This window comes from Cnephaeus nilssonii (genome assembly GCF_951640355.1).
Source record: "Cnephaeus nilssonii genome assembly, chromosome: 8".
Lineage (NCBI taxonomy): Eukaryota > Metazoa > Chordata > Mammalia > Chiroptera > Vespertilionidae > Cnephaeus > Cnephaeus nilssonii.
This window is the reverse complement of record NC_137079.1, coordinates 18,025,534-18,045,202: the sequence shown is the minus strand read 5'-3', so window position 1 is coordinate 18,045,202 and position 19,669 is coordinate 18,025,534. Positions and strand designations below refer to the sequence as shown.

Sequence of the window (19,669 nt, the reverse complement as noted above, 5' to 3'; positions counted from 1 at the left end):
GCAATGTTTCAATGAAGCTGTATATTGGCAGAAAGCCCAGATGCATCCAACAAGTCTTCCACCACAACAAACTATATGTAGATAAAGTTTGTACTCTCTCATGTCTCTTAGGAGATATTTTTACCTAAATGAACAATGAGTAATACACCATAATAGATGAAATCATTGGTCAGTTAATGGCTCAAACACTGATTGTAAAGATTCAGTAAGCAGCAGCTAATACATTTTAAAATATATATTTTTATTTATTTCAGTGAGGGAGAGGGTGAGAGAGAGAGAAACACCAATGATAAGAGAGCATCACTGATCGGCTGCCTCCTGTATGCCCCCCAACTGGGGACTGAGCCTGCAATCGGGGCATGTACCTTTGACTAGAATCGAACCCGGGACCCTTCAGTACACAGGCCGATGCTCTATTCACTGAGCCAAACCAGCCAGAGCCAGTTAATACATTTTATCTGACAATTTTCAAGCTCCTGAGATAATAAAATAAAAGTATAAGCATTTGTGAATGTGGATTAAATCTCTAAATCTCTATTCCTAGGTAGTTGTGATAGCTGTTCATATCTCTGAAAAGAGGAAGAAAGAGCATGATCTCAGGATCATAGTGAATTTTATAGGGAGTGCACACACACCAGACATGAGGTAAGTTGTTTGAACAATATTGCTTTGGGGTAGTTAACAACTATATATAATAGGGGGAGCTGGATAGAGAGGAAGACTGGCCCACAGGCTTATAGTGACTGTGAATATAATGTTGACAGGATGTTGTTTATTTAAACCTACTAACGTGGCTTAAATTTAAATCTTTCCAAATATTTTGTATGGAACCAGGATTCCAATCATTACAGTTTGAAATTATTATATAACTGCAACCACTGTAGCACTTCACAGTAACTTCATGGATACCCTTCCTCTCTTCCGTTTTTCTCCTTCAAATCAAACCTACTTAGTGCTGCCTGTCTCATCTACACTAATAAAAGAGAAACATGCAAATTGACCGTCCCTCCGCTATGCCCACCACCCAATCAGGAGCAAGTATGCAAATTAACCCAACAAAGATGGCAGTGGCTATGGAGCTGGAGGGAGCAGGAGTCTTGGGCTGCCCCCGGCGACAGAGGAAGCCAAGCTTCCCGCCTGCCCTGGCCTCCGCTCAAAGAGTGGCTGGGGGCCTGGGTCACCAGGGGGCGTGGCCAGCCTGAAAACGGCCCTCAGCCCCTCACCCAGGATGGCCACGCCCACATGGAGTAAGAGTCCCCGCTGGGGGCGTGGCCAGCCTGCAAACAGCCATCAGCCCCTCACCCAGGCTGGCCAGGCACCCCAGCGGGAACCCCCACCCTGAAGGGGGTGTGGCCAGCTTGAAAACAGCCCTCAGCCCCTCACCCAGGCTGGCCACACACCCCCAGCGGTGACCCTCACCCCATGGGAGCATGGCCGCCCTGCAAACCACCACAGGGCCCTCGTCCAGGCCACCCCACGCCCCAAGGGAACCCCCAACCTCATCCGGGACACCCTTTAGGGCAAACCAGCTGGCCCGCACCCGTGCACCAGGCCTCTATCAATACTAATAAAAGGGTAATATGGTAATTAGACTGGGAGACCTTCCAGGAGACCTTCTGGAAATTCTTCTGGACAAAGCCATGGTGGCGGGGCCGAGGTAGAGGAGGTTAGAGGCCAAGAGAGGAGGGCAGTTGTGGGTGATCAGGCCAGGATGGGACAGCAGTTGTGGGTGATCAGGCTGGTGGGGGGGAGGGGGTGTTTGGGGTGATCAGGCCTGCGGAGTGGGGCAGTTTGGGGTGAGCAAACCAGCAGGGGGGCCAGTTGGAAGCAAGCAGGCCGTCAGTGAGAGTCCGTTGGGGGTGATCAGGACAGCGGGGAGGGGGAGCAGTTTGGAATGAGCAGGCCAGCAGGGGGGGCAGTTGGGGGCGAGCAGGCTGGGAGGGGGGCAGTTGGGGGTGATCAGGCTGGCGGGGGGGGCAGTTGGGGGCAAGCAGGCTGGCAGCGGGAGGCAGTTGGGGGCGAGTAGGCCGGCAGGCAGAGTGGTTAGGGGCAATCAGGCAGGCAGGCAGGTGAGCAGTTAGGAGCCAGCAGTCCCGGATTGCGAGAGGGATGTCCGACTGCCAGTTTAGGCCCGATCCCTATAAACCGGCAGTAGGACATCCTTCGAGGGGTTCCATATTGGAGAGGGTGCAGGCCGGGCTGAGGGACAACCCCCCCCCCCCATGCACGAATTTTGTGCACCGGGCCACTAGTGTTTCTGTAATTATATTATCTTGCACAGAAACACAGAATAGATGGTGTTCAAACTCCATTCTGTGGAGCTCTGGGGATTATAAGACACCCACAGGACCGACTTAGAGATAAGGAGGCTCTTGGACCCCTTTCTCCCTCACAACAACTTTAATAAGAATTATTCTACTTTAACCTGCCTTACCTATAATATAAAATTTCATTTAAATAAAAAATTATAAGGCTAAAGTAGTCCGGACAATGGAGAGACACTTCACACCAATCCCAGCCTGCCTCTTTACAAGTTGTAAGGTCCTCTATCACCTGGCCAACCAACCCACCACTCAACTTTCCTCAGTCTCTAACAGCTCTAAGTCTCTAACAGTTCCTCCTTGCCTTTGTACCTTTAAGCCATTCCTACTCCACACTCTTTCTCTCCAACCATTCCGAACTATTTACAATTTCCTGCACTCTCATTTCACAGGGCTTTGCACATGCTAGCCCTCCTTCCTGGAATTCTATAACCAATTCCTTTTCCCTCTTCACCTACTGGCCTTGCACACTTGACAAACTTCTATTCATTTGTTCTGGCTCTACTCAAATTGCTTCTTCCTGGGTGGACCATCCCCATTACTTAACCTACCTAAACAGCTAGCCTTCCCTCCTCTGTGCACCTAAGCACTATGTACTAGTCTGCAATAATTTGTTCACATAGCTACCTCCCACATTAAACTCTGATTCCCTTTATTAGAGCTGTTTTATGCTCAATGCAAAGAAGGCATTCAATAAAGATTTGGTAAACAGAGGAATATGGAGGATAGAGAGTAATGATGATCGATCTTCACCTGAATTTCATCTCTCATGAACTTATGATGAACCTCTTTCCTTGAACTAGTATTCATGCCTGCATGGTATGTTCCACAGGCTACGTTCAGTTTCTTAAGTTCAACTGTAACTTGTTCTGTCATTTTCCTGGAAGGACAATAGATGATAGTTGGACCTTCAAATTCCCAGGCATAACTAAAGAAAAAGAACATAAGAAAAAATATATATATGCATGATTCAGACCAGTTTAAATTTTATCTTATTTAATTTTCCCTTTTTAACTTTTTAATTTCATTTTAATTAAATTTTACATTTTAATTTAATTTTCCTTTTAGTAAAAGACTTAAAGGAGAAAGCATAAAGAAAACAATGATATATTTAACTACATAAAAATCTAAAACATTATGGTGGGTCAAATGTGGAAATGAATTATGTTAAACCCTAAACACCTTTGACTCAGTTTTTGTCCAAATTAAAACCAGAGACAAGTTTATTTATTTAAGCAGAAGCCTTGATAAAAACTTAGAAACTATTGGAAATGCCATTTCCATACTTTTGGAAATACAAAGTACTAGTTTAACAATTAGTCTTCATTTACATAAGGTAAGTAAATATTTACATAGGAGAGTAAATATAAATGTATAATACATTATTCTTATTCTGTTATGACCATAAAATTGAGTTTCTATGTTTACAGAAAAAGCAAAAGCTTTCTTGTAATATTAAGAGATCATTTTTTATAGTTCAAAGAAGTATTTACTAGTAATCTTGAAACTATGACTGTCATAGACAACATTTATTAGAAGGTCTGTTTTAAAAACCTGTGCTTATTTACTAAAAGTGTAAATAATGATTTCCATAGACCTTATTTAATTCCTTAATATATTCATTTCCATAAATACATTCACTTCCATAAATACATTCATTTATGATGACTTAATGAATATAAAAAGAATGTTCTATTTTAGATTTAGGAAAGGTTATTTAATTTCTAATACATATATCCTTTGACACAATTTCAAGTTTAGTAACCTATTTTACAAATTTATTTACACCTTGGCTAAAAGATACATATACATAAATATTCACAGCAAAAGTATAATAGTGGAAAATAATCTAAATGTTCATTATTATAATATTCAACTATAAACTACTAACATTAAAAAACTAAATGTAGCCCGACCAGTGTGGCTCGGTGGTTGAGCATCAACCTATGAACCAGGAGGTCATGGTTCCATTCCCAGTCAGGTCACATGCCCGGGTTGAACGCTCAATCCCCAGTAGGGGGCATGCAGAAGGCAACCAGTCAATGGTTCTCTCTCATCATTGATGTTTCTATCTCTCTCCCTCTCCCTTCCTCTCTAAAATCAATAAAAATATTTTTAAAACATTTAAATGTACATAAAACCTTCAAGAAGGACTATGGCAAAATAAAAACATAAATAGAGGAGGGGAAATTAGTGAGTAATTACAAAGTATTACTGAATAATCTACTCAAAGAAATTTTTAATAGTGACCAAATGGGGCTTCCATATCAAAAACTCATAATAGATAACTTCATGGAGATAAAATACAAATTATTACTTCTACAAATTATTTTTAATGTGCAAAAATCTCACTTAAACATTTTTAAGAAAAAAAATTGTTTGCCAAAATGTGGATATTGTAATATCCTATACATTAAGACCCTAATTTAAGAAAACACAACATATGAAAAGATAGCAGATACTTAAAGGAACAAAAACAGTAAAAAATGGATCGACTGTGAAACTACTGCATAAATTTAACAACAATGAAAACTAGAAGTGCATATCTGCACAGTACAGACATAGAAAAGTTTATAAAGCTGAATGACAAAATATCCATGGTGATTACAACTAAGAAACGAGATTAAAAGACAAGTACTTTTGAATTTATATGTATCTATATTGTTCAAATTAATACTATGTGTCATTTTTTAAATTTTTAGTAAGTAGAATATATAAAAATTTGAACTTATACAGCAGAAAAAATAAGAGTAAAAATTTCTAATACAAAAGGATTCATTACTTTGCCAAGTATTTAATAATGGCTGTTATTCCCTTACAATTTCCTAAGGGGGAAAAATCTATCTTCCATTAAAGTAGAGAGGTGGGAGAGGCTTAGCTATCTAATTTAAATGTATCATGAATAGAAAAAATGTGAATACTGACTTTTAAAAATGGCTGAATTAAATGAAGGAAAGAAAATGGAAATAAAAAGCAATACTTTGAAGTTTTCATACCCTTCATCTCACTGCTCATTAAAAGGAAAGCTTCTATTTGCCTAAGATCTATAGAAATCATTCTGACTCCCAATGGTTCCCTGCTACAATTACCCTTCTTGGAGGACTGAAAATGAAGTACAAAATCCTACTTAATTTGCTTTCAGAAAAACCACTGTCACATTAAATATCAAAATCTTGGATGGGCTTGAATGTTAGGCTAAGGAGTCTAGTCTTTAGTCCACAGGCAAGAGGGAGCCACCAGAAAAGAACACCAAGATTTGGGGATATACTTTCGGATGACAAATCTGAAAATTGTGTAGAGAATGCAACAAGGAACACTGAGGAGGAGGAAGATCACTCACATAAAGTGCCTAGGATAGTACTTGGCACATGACATAGTCTCAAAAGTGTTTATTATAAGATGACTTTAAAAAATTCCCTAAAACTCAAGTTTGTCATATAATTAGTGAAATAGATTAAATTCAGATATGAGACTCATTTGTTTCTGTGTTTACTTGTCAATTATTAAGAGTGTATGTCCAACTGTGGCTCAGTTGGTTGAACATGGTCCCATGCACCAGGAGGTTGAGGGTTCAATTCCTGGTCAGGGCACATGGCTGGGTAGCAGGCTCAATCCCAAAACAGGGGGTGAAGGCAGCCAATCGATGTTTCTCTCTCTCTCTCTTCCCCCGCCTTCCTTCCTCTCTCTCTAAAATCAATAAAAACATATAAAAAATCATTTAAAAAAGTGTATATCCTGTTCAAGCAAGAGCCTGAAGTATAAAAATATTAGAAGAATTCACTTCTTACTTCAAAAATTGACTTTATCTCAGTCACTATCTTGATCCTATAATGCCACACTTGGACTTGAACCAACAGTAAGTAGAATTTGAAGTAGGTTAAATACACATTAGAAAGAAATAGTAGAAAAATAAAATAATTTTTTCAAAAAAACTCCACAAAAAACAGTTACCAAAATTTATCAACCATGAAATCCTCACCTTGTTTTTTGGACAAGAAATTGCTTCAGATCCTGAAGGATGTTTCCAGTTTTTCGTCCAACTTCTAAAAACAAGTTTGGTCTATCAAAACCGGTACAAGTAATCTGAGGATTCTTCAGGTTTAAGCAACGGACAATGTCTTCCCGGATAGAGGAACTTGCAGTAGCAGTGAGAGCAACTATTGGAACCTGATGAAGTTCATCAATTTTTCAAAAAGGAGAGAGCTCATTAATTCCTAAAAATTGTACTGACTTTTTACAAAGACACTGTGAAACAATAACAGAAAAAATAGTGTTTAAAATGCAACTTTCAAATTAACTTTTTTTGAGAAGAAACTTTCTACTTATGTGTTTCTCGGCCTCTAAAATACATTTACTTTTTTAAAAATCATGAGTCATTTAAATAATATACTAAATCCATTAGATTTCAAAATGTAGTCTACCTTGCCTTATTAAATTAAGGCTTCTTACTAGCTATCTACTTCTTCATTTTTTTTTTTTTTTTAACTAGAAGCCCAATGCACAGAGATTCGTGCAGGAATGGACCTTCCTTTCCCTGGCTGCCAGCACTGCCTTGGCTCTGGCTGGATCCACCTTTCTGCTCCGGCCCAGAGCCACCTTTCCGCCTTCCCACGCTGCCCAGAGGTCCGGAGCGGCTGGGTGGTGCGTCCTGCCCCGCCCCCGGCTGATAGGCATCTGTGTATGCAAATTAACCTGCCATCTTTGTTGGGTTAACTTGCATACTCACTCCTGATTAGCTGGTGGATGTCGCAAAGGTACAGTCAATTAGCATACTATTCTTTTATTAGGTAGATATTTATTATATGTATTTGTAACTGTGCTGCTGTAAGTGTGGGTTCTGTTATGCCTTTTTATTAATCTGTAATTCACAAATTATAAACTCATTCACTGGAAATCTAACTATGCAAAGCAATGAATCTTGTTTTGTCTCTGATATTAAATATATTGGTTTAGGGCTTCTCAGATCTAGTAGCAAAGCTCTTAATGACCTGAATATCCTCCTTCCAATTTCACTAAGTAAATCATAACATACTATAAATAAGAAAAATGCATAAAATGAAACATCTATTATTAATTGATTCCTTGAGCAACCAAGTCATGTTCTATTTTCAGCTTAGCACCGACTTTTTGAATGGATTAGCAGCCAAAGCTGGAGGCACAGCACATACCAGGAAAAATATGAATACATAATCTTTCAGAAATTCTAAAGAAGTTATAGCAACATACCTCCCATAAAACTAGATTTAACAATTTGGTCCCTATCTCATAGGGAGTTATAATCAACTATGCTATTATTTCATACTCAGAAAAAAATGGACTGGGTCTTAAAGTTGTTCCTAAATCATCAGCTGTTCTATATCCAAGAATACAACTTTCATAAAATATCCTCTTTCTTTCTTTTTTTTTTTTTTTTTTTTTTTTTAGAGAGAGGGGGAAACATCGATTTGTTGCTTCACTCTATTTATGCATTCATTGGTCTTCAATAGTTGATTCCTCTATGTGCCCTGACGAGGGATGGAACCCACAACCTTGGTGTATCAGGATGACACTCCAACCAACTGGGCTCTCTGGTCAGGACTCTTGAAATGCTCTTTTGGCCCACTACAGATACAGTAAACAATATCCTCATAAAATTGCTCTCAGATACACTACAACTACTTCAAAAACCAGTTTAAGCAATTCTCTTTTATGTACTAGTAAGTGAAAATGTATGTGCAATTTATTAAAAAGCACTTATAGAATTTGAAAAACAATTTATTTAAAACTACTTTTACAATCAATATAGCTCTAATAAAAAATTATCTCAAAGCTCATGTAAAAAGTACCAAGTAGGTTTGGGAGTCATTATTTTTTTAATGAAAAAAAATGTATCAAAACCAATTTGACAAGGTGATTAGCATTTTTGCATTCCCTATCCTTAAATTATTTAAAACAGTAACCCCCAAATTAACTTCATTGATTTCTGGTTTGTAATCAGTTCTCTGAATTTAAAGAATACCAGTCTAGCAGTTTATAGATGAATAGGCCAATTTATACAGAAGTTAGTTTCTCTAATCAAACATATATAAAATAAAAATATTGATATCAAATAGAAAACTAAAAATAAGAGAAGTTTAAATATTAGGCATTCTTGGGACATGCACATCCTCACTAATACAGCAACAAAGCATTTTCATCAATTGAAGTGCTTTACTGAAACAATTTATAAATGCACTAATAAAATACCTGCTGTTTAACTGCATATACAGATAAAGAAAGAAGTTTTCAGGATAAAAACTATAAGAAAAGAGGGTTTAGTTTGGTTCTAAGTAATATGAGGCATGTCTGAAAATAAGGAAAGAAGCATGAAACATGACACCTCTTGAAGAAGTTAACAGAAAAATCAGGCAAAATAGCAGCACATTAGTGAAAAACTCTGGCTTAGAATCAGTTGCCTGAGTTAAGATCCTGCCTTTGCCACTAACTAGATGTGAGATTTTGAGCTGTTTGTTTCACTCTCTAAACTTTGGTTTCCTCATCTATAAAAGGACTACAAATAATTGCAACAATCTCATGAAGTTATTGTGAAGCCCAAATGAAATAAAACATATTACGTGTGCCGCGCCAGCACGGCCAAGGGTGAACCTGAGTGGGGGCGGTGAAGGATTGAGAAAAGACAGACAAGCGAATGAAAGCTGGGTCTCAGTGGGACGCTGTCCTCTCTGATGGAGAGCTAGCGACAGCGCTTCGGACTATAAACCATGTCTTTATTTTATAGTCAGATGCCACGAGACAAAGTAAGGGCATGGTCGAGATGTTTACAACATTCCCGTGAGTTTCAATCCTACTCAATTACATGCACCTGACCAAGCTTTGTTTACTTGCAGCCTATATCACTTAGGCACGTGGGGCCACATGTTCGGACCATAGGTTCAAGCTTACAACTATAGCTGTTGGCTATAATTGTGCTGGGAGGGCTCTGCCCTCCAGGCTGGGACTTGCATATAGCCATGAGAGGACTGTGCCCTCTCATTAGTCCAAGGCTTGAACCTGTCCAAACACTGTAGCCGCTCTCTATAATTATGCCCTGAACATAATGCATGGTACACAGTAAGCACTCAAAAAGTTTCAGCTATTACTGCTATTGCAACAAGTAAAAAGAATTCTATACAAGAACTTCAGAGCCCTGGGCACTACTCCCAGATTTGCCACTGACTTTGGCAAGGGCTAACTTACCTTGGCCTCAGTTTTTTCATCAAAATAGGAGACAGAGAGCGCTAGCTACATGATGTTAGACTCTCTTCTAACAAAAATTCCCACTTTGCCACTAGAAAATCCCTATTCAAGTGACCTGCTAACAATGAAAAAGAAAAATCACAATAAATTCAGTCTTCTGTCTCAAAGATTCTAAAGGGTCACAATTAAGAATGTTGCTTCCACAAAAAGAAAATAGAATAAAGTAATAGAATATATTAAACTTTAAGAAACAAGTTATTTCTTTCATTTCAGAAATGAATAGAATCTTTCCTCTTAGAAGCTTGTGCTTTATGACATTTAAAATTTACAAACGAGGATGAAGCTTAAAAATAATATATAGGTTGGTTATGATAAAGGTGACCATACATCCTGGTTTGCTGGGACGATCCCAGTTTATGCTGTTATCATGACACTAGAGGCCCGGTGCATGAAAATCGTGCACGGAGGGGGGGTTGTCCCTCAGCCCAGCCTGTACCCTATCCAATCTGGGACCCCTGGAGGGATGTCCGACTGCCCGTTTGAACAGGCAGTCGGACATCCCTCTCACAATCCAGGACTGCTGGCTCCCAACTGCTTACCTGCCTGCCTTCCTGATTGCCCCTAACCACTTCTGCCTGCCAGCCTGATCACCCCCTAACCACGCTGCTGCCAGCCTGTTTGCCCCCAACTTCCCTCCTCTGCCGGCCTGGTCACCCCTACCTGCCCTCTCCTGCAGGGTTGATCACCTCCAACTGCCCTCCCTTGCAGGCCTGGTCCCTCTCAACTGCCCTCCCTTGCAGGCCTGGTGCCTCCCAACTGCCCTCTCCTGCTGGCCATCTTGTGGTGGCCATCTTGTGTCCACATGGGGGCAGGATCTTTGACCACATGGGGGCAGCTATATTGTGTGTTGCAATGATGATCAATCTGCATATTACTCTTTTATTAGATAGGATAGAGGCCTGGTACAGGGGTGGGGGCCAGCTGGTTTGCCCTGAAGGGTGTCTGATCAGGGTGGGGTTCCCTTGGGGCGTGGGGCGGCCTGAGCAAGGGGCCTGTGGTGGTTTGCAGGCCGGCCACGCCCCCTGGCAATCCAAATGGAGGCCCTGGTATCTGCAATTTATTTTCCTTCTACAATTGAAACTTTGTAGCCTGGAGCGGAGCCAAGCCCGGGGCTCCCTCCGCGGCCGGCAGCCATTTCTGTTGGGGTTATAATTGAAACTTTGTAGCCTTAAGCGGAGGCCTGGGCCCGGCCAGGGTATGCGAAAAGCTTTGCTTCCCCTGTTGCCGGGGGCAACCCTGGCCTGCTCTCTCAAGCTCCATTCTGCCGCCATTTGTTTGAATTTGTTTACCTTCTATAATTGAAACTTTGTAGCTTGAGTGGAGGCTTAGGCCTGGCAAGGGCAGACGGAAAGCTTGGCTTCCTCTGTTACCTAGGAAACCTTGCTCTCTGTGGCTGTAGCCATCTTGGTTGGGTTAATTTGCATACTCGCCCTGATCAGGTGGTGGGCGTGGCTTGTGGTTGTGTCGGAAGTATGGTCAATTTGCATATTTGTCTATTATTAGGTAGGATAGTTAATAGCTTTCACTCTTTAATTGTCAAAAGCAAACTGGGTTGGATGATAATTATACTGTCACCTATATGAAGTTCTTAACTCATAAAACTCTTATTCTTTAAGCTGGCAAAAATGTTTCCTTGGTAATAAGTGTCAAGTTTTGTTAAAACAAGCAATAAAATAGAAATTAATCTTGTGACTATAAATTTAGGAATGACTTAGTCATATGCTTCAATGGTATACAACTATAGATTCAGAGAATATAACTATTCCATCTGCTTCTAAATTTGGGTCATGTTGCTAATTCTAAATCCATAACACTAAGGCAGGACAGTAAGAAGCTAGGAAAATTCCTAGGCAAGAGGAATGGGGAAACTGAGATAAAATAATTTAACAAAACCAAACAATGTGAACAACTTACAGACAGCAAAACCTTATCTTCCTTGACCAAGGACACTTGAGAACAAATAGATTCTACCTCTCCTCCCTAACCAGAGAATAAATATCTTAAATTACTCTGGTTGGAGAGATAGAGGACAGAGACCCAATTAATGCAAGTTTTGGCTGGTAAACCCAAGGACAGATGAAGTCTGGGGAACAAATAACAAAAACCCGATTCAAGCCAGACAGACCCAAGATAAAAGTAAAACAGTAAAGCCAACCAAAGAGTAATCCCAAACTCCCCTATATGCTCATTCTGATGCATCAGCATACTAAACACGCACCCAAAAAGCTGATGAATATTCTTCTGAAACTCTCCCTCCCTAAGTTTCTCGACCACAGAAGAGAGATAAAAACCCTCAAGACTACGGATGCCAGTGTGGATTCTCTCTGGAGTACACACCCTGGACCTTTCTCAGACATGAACTTTTTATTTTCGTTCTCCTGAAATCTAAGGGCCCCCACAAGACTTACAATCAGGGGAGCAGCGGGGAGCTCCTGGGCTTCCACCTGAACCTGTCTCCAAGGCCCTCTCTTCTCTGATTTGCCAGGGAGCTCCGCAGTGGCTCACTTCTTTCACTATGACCTTCCCACTGAGCCAACAGCAGCCTCGCCTTGGCTCACTTCTTTCCTATAACGTTTCTAAGAAGCCAAAGCAAAGCACTACTCTCTCCTGTTATTTCTTCTACCTTAAGCTCTTCCTTAGTTTCACTGACCCCAGCTTTAATAAATGTGCTCTCAAAATCACCCAGACCCATGCGTGAAATCTTTCCTGCACACACTTGGGCTGGTCTGAAGCAGACCTGCTCTGGGCGTTCCCCATCTGTTAACATTCTCCTGCTTCATTCATTCATTCCAATTAGTTACTGAGTGTGTACTATACACTGATCTTTGTGAAAGGACCGGGGAGAAAGTAATGGAAAGAACCACCATGTCTGCTGGATCTCACAAGTTCTCTTATTTGGATTTGATGGGATTTTAAGACTGATGTAGAGCTTTCTGCCTGGCTGCTCTTTCTTGAGACTCACTTTGTCTGACTCTCTCCAAATTGGAATCTTTATACCAAACAGTTTAGTGATTTCTTTGCTATTTTTTGAATTTATTGAAATAGTATGGTGTGAAGCATTGCAGGTTTACACCAGTTGTCCCAGTGTAATTACAGTGGGAAGGAGGAAAAAAAAAAGACACTGAGAACAGTGAGGAAAATGGGAGTCCCACAACCACCAGGTGGCATTTCTCACCACTTAGCTAATAAAAAGGATTCAGGAAAACACTGGGGGATAAAGATTTCGTAGCCATTGCTTGACAAACACTCTGTGCTATATACTGAATCATCCTAAGAAATGAAAATTTTCCAATGGAGTCCAAAGTCAGTTATATAATAAAAAGACTTAAATTCAACACTAAAATGTGTTTAAGAGCTGCACAGAATATTTAAAACTCCTCTAACACAACCCTTCTATATTCAAAGTCTTAGGAAAGGACTACAGAAAGCAATCTTCTTAGTTTCCAAAAGCTTATTTTTTAAAACCATTCTAAATTGCTGGAAAGCAGTGCTAAGGTACACTGGCTTACTGACTTTCACCATACAAATATCTTCTTTTCTTATGCATGTACCATTAACACTATTGATCTTTCTATATCATTCATACTGTTCCACATAACATTTGGTGCCACTGCTCCTATTTTTATAGGTCTGAATCTAATCTCCTTTACTGGATTATGAGCTATTTTAGGGCAGAAACTAAGTTTTATATTTCTTTCAAATTGTTTCCTTTAGAAACTAGCAGTGTTCCACTGTGTAGCTACTGCCCAACTCTACTACTCACTATGTGTGGGAGAAAGTTACTTATCTGATTATCAGCATCCACATCTGATTCATTTATTCATTTACCCAATTATTTTTGGAGCACCCAAAATATGCCATATACTGTTCTAGATTTCATAAACCAACCCATCAAAAACTCCTCCCCACAAAGAATAATCTAGTGGAGACCCACAGACGATAAACAAAATATAATAAACAGTGATAGTGCTATTAAAAATAACAAAGGAATATGAGAAATATTGGATGTTGGAGGAGGGGTTAATTTGAGATTTTCCCTATGGTGGCATAGGAGGCCTAAATAAGTAATATTTCAGCAAAGACCTGAGAGAAGTTAAGGGATCACACCACATGAATTACCTGGGTGAAATATTCAGGGACAGGGAAGAGCAGGAACAAAGCCCTAACAGAGGAGCATGCTTGGCATGATTGCAGAAAATCAAGAAGAGGGTAGTTGGAACCTAGCAAATGAGGAGACAAATACTAGAGGATGATGTGCAAGTCCAATTTCTAGTGAGATTCAGCTTACCAACGGGAATGTTGCCTTTAGAGAGCCCAACTCCCTGAATGAATTTCTAAAATCATGACCCCACTCAGAAATACAGTGAGCCTCATCCACAGCAATCAGAGTAATACCTATTAAAAGAAGAAGAAGAAAATAAATGGGGGAAATAAAGTTCAAAAAGAAGGAATAACTTCATCTAAGTCAATATTACGTTCTTCACTCAAAATATGTATTACAGAAAGAATAAATAATGAAATCAAACTACTTGGTTCATACAAAAACACAAGCATTAATAGCATCAGCTAACACCAAAAATCATTACTGAGAAGAGCGGGAATACATAGTAGTAGATTAAAAGTGTACGGAGGAAACATCTATATATCATTATTCCTCAGAAAAATGAAATACTTACTATGACCTGTTCTCAAGACTATCACTCATGAACCAGCTGTAACGGTAACGGCCCGAAAAAAGAGCTGTTCCATTTTTCTTTGACAATACTTTTAACTTTATCTCTACGATGAGCCATCAGGAGATAGATCAACACATTTCTAGTGAGATTCGCTGCATGACTATCCATGATTGGTCACATTTCATGCCAGAGAGTTGCTCTAAAATGCCAGTATTGAAACACAGTAGATAATAGTACCTAACATTTATTAGTTACTCTAAAGATTAAATTAGATCACTCTCACATAAAATTCTAAAACAGGGCCTGACATTAAAGAGATCTCAATTTAAAAAAATCATCACTATTATTATTTATGGTTATTAAATGTTCACTCTGATCCAAACACTTTTCTAGGAATAAAAAGATTAATAAAATGCAATCCATGACCTTGGGGAACTCATCATTCTAAAAGAAGAGGGAGAGATTCAAATAAATAATTTAATTCATTGAGATTATCAACTATAATAGAGTTGGAGGAGAAAGAAGGCAAAAAAGAAACCTACTAGATATGAGTAAGGTAGGTTGATTAGCATCAAAATTCTCTGATTACTATTGAGTGCCTAAGGAAAATTCAATGTTAGCTCTATACTTATTTTGGCTTTAGAAACTAAATAAGCCAATTTTAAATTAAATAGATTAAAACGGTGGTCAGCAAACCGCGGCTTGCGAGCCACATGCGGCTCTTTGGACCCTTGAGTGTGGCTCTTCCACAAAATACCACGTTTTTAGCAAAGGCCAGCTTAGGAGTACCCTAATTAAGTTAATAACAATGTACCTACCTATATAGTTTAAGTTTAAAAAATTTGGCTCTCAAAAGAAATTTCAATCGTTGTACTGTTGATATTTGGCTCTGTTGACTAATAAGTTTGCTGACCACTGGGTTAAAACAAAGATGGTGGCTCCTCCTTTATTTTAAAACTTTCTTTAAAGTTACAGGTTTGTCCCTAGCCTGTATGGCTCAGTTGGTTGGAGGGATGTTTCTATACACCAAAAGGTGGCAGGATGGATTCCCAGTCAGAGCACAAACCTGGGTTACAGGTTCTATCCAGGGTCAGGGTATGTACAAGAGGCAACAGATTGATGTTTCTCTCTCCCTCCCTCTCTCTCTCCCACTCTCTCCTTTCCTCTCTCTAAAATCAATTTTTAAAAAGTTACAGGTCTGACTAACTACCTTTTAATGAAGCTGAACTTTGTCCCTCACAATGAGTTTAGGCAAGCTTTTGCCAACTTTCACTTTGAATGTGCAAGTCCAAGTGTCTGACCAGGTCCTATACATATTTCATTTTGGCATTCCTGTCACTCAAGCCTTATTTCCAAAGTTAAAAGACAATTTTACGTGTGTTTGATTTTAAGAAGTCTCCATATAAATTATGTTTGCTGCTTCTGTTATCAATCCATACTACTTAATGTAACATTTATCATAAAAAATCTGATTAACTAAATGTCAGACTACTGTACAAATAAAATTCTGAATATATTCACTTTTATGAGCATTTTACAATTTCCTGCAAACAGAAGCCAAATAAAAATATTTCCAAAAGAATGCTCAACCTTTTGTTCAACACTGAGAGGCAACCAAAAAAAGCATTTTCATCTATAATATGCAGAGAATTCTGCCACAATGCTTACAGTGTTCATAATTTAATCCATTACAAAAATAAAAATAAAAAATTAGAACTGTCAAAGGATCTAAGTAGAGACTTAAGCTAATTACTAACTCCATCACAGAAACAAAGAAAATGTTAAAATAGACAAAATACATCCAGACCACTATGAACACAGACCCTAGCTTTTACTATAACACCAGCCAATTTGTGTCTCTAAGGTAGTTGGACATAATCTAAAGTAAATTATTCACAAGAACTTCATACAACCTAATAATAGACACACCAAATTTGTTTCCCATTAAACACAACAATATAATATTGCTATAAGGGAGTTTAACAGCTGATGGGTGTGCTTTTTGACAATATATTTATTTAATCAAGTGTTAATTTCTGCCCTCACTTTTCTGTTGGAATTTAACACATACTAAAAAGACACAAATTTGTTTTCATTATACCATGAGAAAAATTATTAACTGTTAATTACCTGTAGAGTTACATGCAAATAACCATTAAATAAGATAGTGCAATGTTGAAAACTGTGCCGATGTGAAATGATTTTAATACATAATTATATAAGACTAGAGGCCAGGTGCACAAATTTGTGCACCATTGGGGTCCCTCAGCCTGGCCTGCGGGATCGGGCAAAAATCGGCTCTCCGACATGCCCCGAGGAGTCCCGGATTGCGAGAGTGTGCAGGCCAGGCCGAAGGACTCCACCAGTGCACAATCGGGGCCATGGAGAGACGCAGGAGGTTGGCCAGCCAGGGAGGGACCACAGGAGGGCTTCAGGGCATGTCTAGCCGGTCTCGCTCAGTTCCCATCGGTCAAACCCCAGCAGCAAGCTAACCTACCGGTCGAAGTGTCTGGTGGTCAGTGCACATCACAGCGAGCAGTTGAGCATCCTTAGCATATCATTAGCATACAAGAGGTCCATGCACGCAATTTGTACACTCAGGGGAGGGGGGGCCCCTCAGCCTGGCCTGTGCCCTCTCGCAGTCCGGGAGCCCTCAGGGGATGTCAGACTGACAGCTTAGGCCCGCTCCACAGGGAACGGGCCTAAGCCGTTAGTTGGACATCCTTAGCGCTGCCACAGAGGTGGGAGAGGCTCCTGCCACTGCAGCTGCACTCGTGAGCCAGGCTTCTGCCTGAGCAGCGCGCCCCCATGGGAGCGCACTGACCACCAGGGGGCAGCAGCTGCATTGAACATCTGTTCCCTGGTGGTCAGTGCACGTCAAAGCGAGCGGTTGAGTGGCCTTAGCATCTCATTAGCATATTATGCTTTGATTGGTTGAACGGACAACTGGATGACCAGACACTTAGCATATTAGGCTTTTATTATATAGGATTATATGATATTAGAAAACTAATATTGGTTGATTCAACTGAATGTTTGAAATATGTGCATTTGCAATAGAAGCCTTTATGGCAACTCTTAGATAGCTAAGCATAATCATCAAAAAGGAAATAACAGACAAAGATTTTTATAAGTACAAAAAAATGGTGTCAGCTCTTGACTAATTCTATATATAAATGTTCTAAAATAAAAACTCTAACTTATTATTGAATTTTTTAAGTTAATCATACTCACTGGAGGCAACTAATCAAAGGTACTGTGGTTTCCAATCCTGACTACACATCAAAATCACCTGTGAAAACCTACAAATGCCAGGGCCCAAGGCTAGGCATTTAATCAGAATTTTCACAGTGGAAGGATCCTATATTTTTCAAAAGTCTGAAAGGTGATTCTCTTGAACAACAAGGGTAGCAAACCACTACACTGATTTAATTTAGATTCAAAATATATTTTAAAAAATTTATAATTTCATAGAATCTAAGACTCAACACTCATTCAACAATACATGTAAATGCCTACTATGTGCCACATACTGCACTATGGAAATATAAATAAGAATGGTATTTTTTCCTCAAAAAGTTTATAGTGTAGCAGAAGACAACATACATAAACTGGTAATTATAATATAGGAGCCTATGGTATTTCTATGGCAGAAGGAATTCCAGTCTTCAATGGAATAAGGCAGTAGAGACACCAAGTTGGAGTCAGAGATTTCCTGGAAGAGTTAATCCTATATCCTATATAATAAAAGCATAATATGCAAATCGACCCAACGGCAGAATGACCGGTCACTATGACGCGCATTGACCACCAGGGGGCAGATACTCAACATAGGAGCTGCCCTGGTGGTCAGTGTGCTCCCACAGGGGGAGCGCCGCTCAGCCAGAAGCCCGACTCAGGGCTGGCAAGCACAGGAGCAGTGGTAGGAGCCTCTCCTACTTCCACTGCATGCGGCTGGTAAGGAGCGGGAGGTCCCGAACTGTGAGAACCCTGGACTGCGAGAGGGATGTATGACTGCTGGTTTAGGCCCGATCCCCGGGTCGATTGGGCCTAAGCTGGCAGGCGGACATCCCCCAAGGGGTCCCAGACTGCAAGAGGGTGCAGGCCAGGCTGAGGGATTCCCTTACCCCCAGTGCACGAATCTCATGCACCTGGCCTCTAGTGTTTAAAATAGACTTTAACAGAAGTGAAATTCCATACCTATCCATAAGTTTAACTTTAAAGGGTAACTCTATTTAATAAATACTTATAAGGATCCTATTGTATCACTTACCAATATCAGCCTCAAGTTGCTGAAGCAGGTACAAGTTACCTGAACAGAATTCTGGAGTTAAGTATACAATTCGGTATTTGCCTCTATAAAAACAAAACAAACAACAAAAAAAAGGACAAGGAATATTCTACAATAAAGAAAACAATAGCCTAATAGATTACAACTTAAAACCATAATTCCTGATAAATTTTTAAATAATACATTATGCTAGTAACTAAAAACTAAATATTGTGTGTAGGTGTGTGTGTATATCCTAGCTAATAAAAGAGTAATATGCAAATTGACCATCACTCCAACACACAAGATGGCTGCCCCCATGTGGACACAAGATGGCCGCCACAAGATGGCCAGCAGGGGAGGGCATTCGGGAGGGACCAGGCCTATAAGGGAGGGCTGTTGGGGGCGATCAAGTCTGCAGGGGAGGGCAGTCAGGGGTGACCAGGCCGGCAGAGGAGGGAAGTTGGGGGTGCCCGGGCCTGCAGGGGAGGGCAGTTGGGGTGACCAGGCCTGCAGGGGAGGGCAGTTAGGGGTGACCAGACCTGCAGGGGAGGGCAGTTAGGGGCAATCAGGCTAGCAGAGGAGCAGTTAGGCATCAATCAGGCTGGCAGGGGAGTGATTAGGGGGTGATCAGGCTGGCTGGCAGAAGCAATTAGGAGCAATCAGGAAGGCAGGCAGGCAAGCAGTTGGGAGCCAGCAGTCCTGGTAGGATTGGGCCTAAACAAGCAGTCGGACATCCCTCCAGGGGTCCCAGATTGGAGAGGGTGCAGGCTGGGCTGAGGGACACACTCCCCCCATGCACAAATTTCGTGCACCGGGCCTCTACTATATATATATTATCCTTTGATTTCACTTCAACCCATCACCAAAAAGCTGGCAATGCCTGTCAGGGAGTACTCAGCATTAAGGTACTCTCTAAAATTAATAAACATATCCTCGGATAAGGATTTAAAAAAATATTTTTAAATACTGTTGGTATTTAAAAAACTACTGATACATGCAACAACATGGAGGATTCCCAAGACATTATGCTGAATGAAAGAAGTCTTACACAAGAGTTCATATTGTCTGACTCCATTTACATGAAATTCTAGAACAAGCAAAACAAAAATATGGTAGAAAAAAAC

General features: G+C 40.2%; 1 protein-coding gene across 4 annotated transcripts in view; it reads right to left on the bottom strand.

Annotated features, from left to right (window-relative positions):
- The window catches only part of WRN (WRN RecQ like helicase), a 120,276-nt gene that overhangs the window by 49,272 nt on the left and 51,335 nt on the right, over positions 1 to 19,669 (bottom strand). For all 4 annotated transcript variants that reach the window (XR_013813901.1, XM_079779549.1, XM_079779550.1 and 1 more), the window contains 4 exons: positions 18,546 to 18,628; positions 13,885 to 13,991; positions 6,301 to 6,488; positions 3,075 to 3,249 (listed from right to left, as the gene is read on the bottom strand). Coding sequence is in view for 3 of the 4 variants with exons in the window: in XM_079779549.1 (XP_079635675.1) it covers positions 3,075 to 3,249; positions 6,301 to 6,488; positions 13,885 to 13,991; positions 18,546 to 18,628 (553 nt within the window). In the remaining variant the exon portion in view is untranslated. The remainder of the gene's footprint in view (positions 1 to 3,074; positions 3,250 to 6,300; positions 6,489 to 13,884; positions 13,992 to 18,545; positions 18,629 to 19,669) is intronic.